This window comes from Chrysochloris asiatica, unplaced genomic scaffold (assembly GCF_000296735.1).
Source record: "Chrysochloris asiatica unplaced genomic scaffold, ChrAsi1.0 scaffold00029, whole genome shotgun sequence".
NCBI classification, from domain to species: Eukaryota; Metazoa; Chordata; class Mammalia; order Afrosoricida; family Chrysochloridae; genus Chrysochloris; species Chrysochloris asiatica.
Genome location: NW_006408547.1, coordinates 22,279,754 through 22,286,346, shown reverse-complemented (window position 1 = coordinate 22,286,346; position 6,593 = coordinate 22,279,754). Strand labels below are relative to the sequence as shown.

General features: G+C 39.1%; 1 protein-coding gene across 1 annotated transcript in view; it reads left to right on the top strand.

The window, feature by feature from the left end:
- Window positions 1–6,593, top strand: part of TUBGCP3 (tubulin, gamma complex associated protein 3) — a 151,896-nt gene that overhangs the window by 82,833 nt on the left and 62,470 nt on the right. Inside the window, 2 exon segments of the mRNA XM_006851544.1 lie at window positions 4,628–4,738; window positions 5,228–5,336. Coding sequence (XP_006851607.1) covers window positions 4,628–4,738; window positions 5,228–5,336 — 220 coding nt within the window.

Genomic DNA, 6,593 nt, shown 5'->3' with positions numbered 1-6,593 from the left:
CAACACACATTGCTTATGGACCCCTGGTGTGGTGGTGTAGGGTAAGCAGTGGACTTCTAACCACAAGGTCAGTTATTAAGTTCCACTAGACATGGGTAGGATATGCTGTAGGATAAGCACAGGACTATGAGCCACAAGGTTGGTGGTTTGAGCTCACTAGCTCCTCTGAAGGAGAAAAATGAGACTTTGTGCTTCGAAAAGGTGTACAGCCTCAGACACCCTGTCATGCAGTATTGCCACAAGTCGAAACTAACTGAACAGTACTAAACAACAACACAGAAATAATATCATGGTAGTTGCAGTGAGTTAGCCATGTGATCAAGAAAATGAAAAAAATATTATTTTGATGGTTTTTTGATATTATTAGTGAAACTTCAGCTAAATCTAAACATAAAGGCAACATGCAGAGCATTCAGAGTGAAAAGTCTCTGTTACTCCTCAAATCCTGAAGTTGGTGATCTTAATTTAAAGATTGATGTGCTACTGCAGTTAGGCTTTAGATGGGGAACGGGTGCTTTGACTGAATATCAGAAAAATAGTAGTCATCTTTTAAAGTTAAGATGCAGCTAATAACGTTATTAAAGAGAGAACTGGCTGAACACATGGACTCCTGAATCAGATATGTAGTACCTGGAGATATTAACTGAAGGCTTAATACTCCATTTTCTGAAAAACTTAATGAATGAAATGCCTTTCTAGCTATACTTTGTTTTGAAATTTTGATTTCCTTAAATATTTAATATTAGAAGTAGATTTCTAGAAAATGTACTTAGAAGAAATATGTATTTGTTTGATTGCTGTGGGAAATTGATGTTAATTAAAAAAAAATCTTATTAGTACAGTGTGCTCAAAGCTTACATTAACAATGCTTTTTCGATTTAAAAGTATTCTGTACTTTAAAAAGTTTGAGCATCCAAGTACATATAGGAGAAGTTAGAATTCATTAGAAACCCCATCATGAGCAGATAGCCTCTGTAAGTGTTACTGTGTATTTCCTTTTCTCACAGTGTGAGAGTGTGTATGAGGCAGCCTGCAGAGCTTCAAAAATAATGTGGTGAAAGTTTACACAGCGATTTAAGTTCCCATTTAATAGTTTCTATACATATTGCCTATTGGAAGGAACTCTGGTAACGTAGTGGTTACAAGTCAGGTTGCTAACCTCAAGGTTGGCAGTTCGAAACTACCAGCTGTTCCGTGGGAGAAAAAGGAGGCTTTCTGCTCTCATAAAGATTCACAGCCTCGGAAACCCTGTGCAGGGTCGCTATGGGTCGGAACTGACGGCACACGTATAACCACAGCCACCTCACAACTGAGTGAGCCCTGGTGTGACACTGTAGAATAAACACTAGACTGCTATCTAAAGTCGGCTGTTCAAACCCACTAACCACTCTCGGAAACCCTGTTGCTGACTCAAAACCGACTCGACAGCGTACAACAGGGTGCGTATTGTAACGTGACGTCCGTTACCTATTTTATAGCGTGTCAACATTCCATTACTTCCATTCTGGTGGCTCTGTTCACACTACCTCCCTGACCCCTTCTCCGGCTTGCCTTTGCTCTAAGTTAAATGCTGGCCCTTTGGTCTAGAGTTGATTCCTTTTTGTGTTTTTTTTCCCCCCACGAGCAAAGTACTCACAGGTGAGGTTGTTTATTTTATGGTTTTGCTAGTCCAATAAGTATGGCCTTTTTACAAAGAAAAATTTTGAGTTTCTCCGTTTTTCTCCCGTTCTATCCAGGTCCATCTACTGTGTACCTGGCCAGAATGGTTGCTAATGGTAACAGCACCATCTGGTTCTTCTCTCTTCACACATAGTGTTTTGTAATCTGTATTACTTTTCTACTTGAAGTAAGTAATGATAATTTATGCCATTAAATGCTGTGGGTTAATGCGTCCGACTGCAAAGCTGTTTGAACTGCAAGGTCGGTGGTTCAAGCTCACCAGCTGTTCCTCGGAAACCCTACACAGGGTCGCTATGGGTCGGAACTGACTCTATGGCACTTAACAACAACAACCTCAAGAGTTGTAAACTTGGGTTCTTGAAATCCCTGACAAAATATGTAAAAATGTGCATTTTGTGGACATCTACCCCCCCCCCTTTTTTTTTTAAATCCTGGGAAGATCTGTACTTTTCATCTGATTGTCTGAAGGGCCTGTAATAGTTAAGAACCAAAGCCATTCTTAATAACTACATTGTAATATTTTCTATTTTCTTATTTTGGATAGCAGTGTATTGGAAGTATAATATAACCTGACCAAGAACCTTTTATTCCAGCAATGCATGGGTAATATTTTATTTAGAATCTCTTCCTCTGTATTCAGAAATAAAATTGGCCTACTGTAGTTTTCATTTTTAGAATGAGTTTTATCAGCTTTTGGTAGTATCCTGTTGTTTGTTGTTAGGTGCTGTTGAGTTGGTTTCCATTCATAGTGACCCTATGCACAGTCTAATGAAACACTTGCCTGGTCCTGAACCGTCCTGACAGCTTTGATACTATCATATGCTATACATAAAACACACAGGAGGATGCTCTTTATTTTTCTGTGGTCTGTAATAGTTTAAATGATATAAAACTGACTTTCATCTTCCCGCATGTTGAGTAGGCCCTGTGCTTTAGTGGTAGCAGTTTACATCTCCTATATCTTCTAAAGATGCTGCTCTTTTCAGCGTTCTGTCTTCTTGACTCTGTTTTGTTGTTTGCATTTTCTAGGAACCTTTCTTTAGCGATGCTCTTGTTAGGTGCTGTTGACTTGGTTCCTACTCAGAGTGACCTTACACACATCAGAAGGAAACACTGCCTAGTCCCATGTCATCCCCACAACTGTTATGTTTGAGCCCATTGCTGCTGCCACTATGTCAGTCCTTTTTCTTGGGGTCTTCCTCTTTTTTGTTGACCCTCCACTTAACCAAGCATGGTGTCCTTCTCTAGGGGACTGGTCCCTCCTGATAATATGTCAGAGGTATGAGGCACAAAATCTCACTATTCTGGTCTCTAAGGAGCATTTTGGCTGTACTTCTTACAACACAGATTGGTTTCTTACTCTGTCAGTCCATGGTACATTTAATATTCTTCTCCAACACCGTAACGCAGATGTAACACTTCTTCGTCTTCTGTTGGTATACTGTTGCTAATAATATTCTTAAATAAATTTTGAAATCTATTTTGTGTCTGGGGACATACCTTTCTTAAGAATTACGTATTGTTTACTTGTTGGTGATTCCGAATTAATGGATCATCAATAAAGAAAGACACTTTAGTTACATAATGACTTTGAAATGGTTTTTGCAGTCTAGGGAACAAAGCTAATGTATACTGTTGTTATTTATTGTTAAGTGCCGTCCAGTCGATTCTCATCCATTGTATAGGTTTCTAAGGAGCAGCTGGTGGGTTTGAACCACCAACCTTTCAGTTAGTAGTACAGTCCTCATCCTGTAACACCTCACCAGGACTGTATGTATAACATAACCTGTACAAATTTACCAGTGATCCAGCTCATAATTTAAAATAAAGCTGATAAGCTAAGGTTGGGTCTTGAAATGCTGTTTTTCCTCAAAACTAGAATAGCTGATTCTAGGTCTAGGGAGGAAAGCCACAAAGAGAGCCTGTAATGTCTTCTGTATTGGAACATGATTAAGCCTAAAGCCTCAGGAGTGTGCTTGGAGAAGCCCCCATTGGTCCAGAATGGGAAAACTAGTGTAACAGTTAAAATAATGGTTTTGGGTTGAAGTACCTGGCAGATGTAAATCCCTGTTTCTAATGTTGATACAAATGAAAAGCTGACGGGTCACGGTTTTGTTGCTTTTGCAAGTGCTGTCAAGTCAATTCTGACTCACAGTGATCCTGTATAGGGATTCTGAGGAGCGACTGGTGGGTTTGAACCTGCTCACCATTTTTGTTGTTGTTAAGTGCTGTCGACTTGGTTCTGACTCATAGCGATCCTGTATAGTTGGTAGGTGAGGAGTAGGTGGCCAGGGAAGGTGAGAGGCACATTGGAAAGGGAGAAGGTTCTTGAGCAACGGTGGTCCTTTGGTAGAGCTGAGAAGAGAAGGACCCTTCTTTCCTGTGTGTACTTAGTTGGCTCCCTGATAGCGGCCATTCCTGTGAGTGGTCTTCTTGTAGGTAATAGTCTAGGTACCAGGGACTTTACGTAAATGAAGTATATTAGACACTTTGGTACCTTCTGTGTTCCAAACTTCAGGACTCTGCAAAAGGACACAAACCCTTACAGTAAAACACACAGTTGAGCGTAAGGGAGAGCAACAGGGAAAAGCACAGAAAGGTCTCTCAGTTTGAGTGGATGCTCTAAAGTAGAAAACTTATTAGTCGGCTCTTAGATTCCGTGCCTTGATCATTGATACAGCTGATACCTTGAGGCTCATGTTCATAGAAAGATCATGAGTCTTCAAGAAGAAGCTTCAGTTATTTTTATTATACTTTGGTTTTAAATATCTAGGAAATATATAATTCAATTTGGACACATTTTTATAAAAAATAATTTTTAAAGCAAATATTGTCTAAATGGGTAAATTATTCCTATATTTGGATAACTTGTTCTTTATACTACTAGTTTGGTAATATTTTTGCCATAAATGAATTTTTGATGTTTTAAGTACTATTTTTCTTTCAGTTTTTTGTAGCATCGGATCCAACAGTTAAAACAGATAGACTCTGGCATGATAAGTATACTTTAAGGAAATCAATGATCCCTTCCTTTATTACAATGGATCAATCTAGAAAGGTAACGCTCAAAAGACATTTTTGTGATTTTGATGTTTTAATATAAACAGTATATATCTCATATTTTTTAAAAAATGAAACAAAGTTGTATAGCATTTTAATATTTTTTATCATTCTTGAGGTAAAATATATATTACTTGAATATGTTGTTGTTAGGTGCTGTCGAGTCGATTCTTACCCATAGCTACCCTGTATAGGGTTTCTGAGGAGCAGCTGGTGAGCTTGAACTGCCGACTGTGCTATTCAAACTGGCCTTGCCGTTCAGCGCAGTAACCCACAGCGCCACACCAGGGCTCCTTGAAATATGATGTTATATTAATCTGATTTTGTTGAGTTCCTAGAATTCATTTGATACGAATACTGTTGCTTTTGTTTTTGAATTTTTAATCAATAGCCAATGTGTAGCTTATGAATATGTCCAATATTTATAGGATTTGTGATTTTAATTTCATATAAAAGTGTAACCATAGGATAATTCCTTTTTTTTTAGGTTCTTTTGATAGGAAAATCAATAAATTTCTTGCATCAGGTTTGTCATGATCAAACACCAACTGCAAAGATGATAGCGGTGACGAAGTCTGCAGAGTCGCCCGAGGACGGTAGGACAATGACACTGTCTTCCTTCACTGTGTTCTCCTCTGGGCTGAGTCATCTCAGTTACCATTGGAAATGCCTTCGTACAGAGTATTATATACATAAACTATGTATTGCTATGAAAATGCCTTATAATAAAACAGTAAATATTGAAATAGTTGTACGTATTTTAACTTTTTTTTTTTTTAGTAATTTGTATTACTTTTTTATAATGATCATGCCGAAATATGAAAGTAAAGGTAAAATTTTCTGATGGTATCTATGCTTTGGATTTTGAAGTATTAATCAGAGATTAGTAAAGTAGAAGTACTTATTGTGTCCAGAATGTTGTGTTAAATTGTTGCCCCCCCTTTTATTCTTGCCCCCAACCTAAAAAATGTATGGTGTTTTATATGTGGCTGACTTATTTTGATAGCTTTCCAGTTCTAATTATACTGCAATTTATATGGTCGTCTTGTTTCATTCAACAAGTATGCTTTGCAGAGAACATTGTGGTAGGTCTTGGGAAATAACATGAATTCACCATGAATTCCTCCTTCAGTGAGGTAATGGAGACTATCGTATTGTTAGTCTGTTGTGAGGTGCCATCGGTGGGCATTGACTCATAACGACCTTATGCACAGTAGAACAAAACACTGCCCGATCCTGGGCCAACCTTTCCGGCACTGTATCTGACAGTGTTTCTCTGCTCTTCATAAGGTTTTCAGTGACTAAATATTCTGAAGTAGTTTGTCACTCCTTCTTCCTAGTCTGTCTTCGTCTGGAAGCTCATCTGAAACCTTTCCACCATGGGTGACCCTGCTGGTATTTAAAATACCGGTGGCATAGCTTTCAGAATCACAGCAACTCACAAGCCACCACAGTACGACAAACTGACAGACGAGTGGTGGATTATTATTATTATTAGTCTAATACAGTAATATATATTTGTTTCAGAGTTCCAGTACCATCTTGTGAGCCCTCTTGGCCCAGTATTTTGTGGTGTTGCTCACAGAGCTCCTCACTACACGTCTACCCGATCTGCCATTTTGAAGGTGCAAGGCCTGGTAGTGTAGTGGTTAAGAATCTGGCTGCGAACCCCGCGATCAGCAGCTCGAATCCACCAGGCCCTCCGCGGGAGAGAGATGAGGCTTTCTGCTCCTTGCAGTTAAAATGGCCTTGGATTCTGGCGCATTAACCCGCATCACCACACCAGGACCCCGAATCTCGCTGCTGCCCAAGAGGCACTCACTCATCTCTGCCGAGAAATTTGGAAGACAACT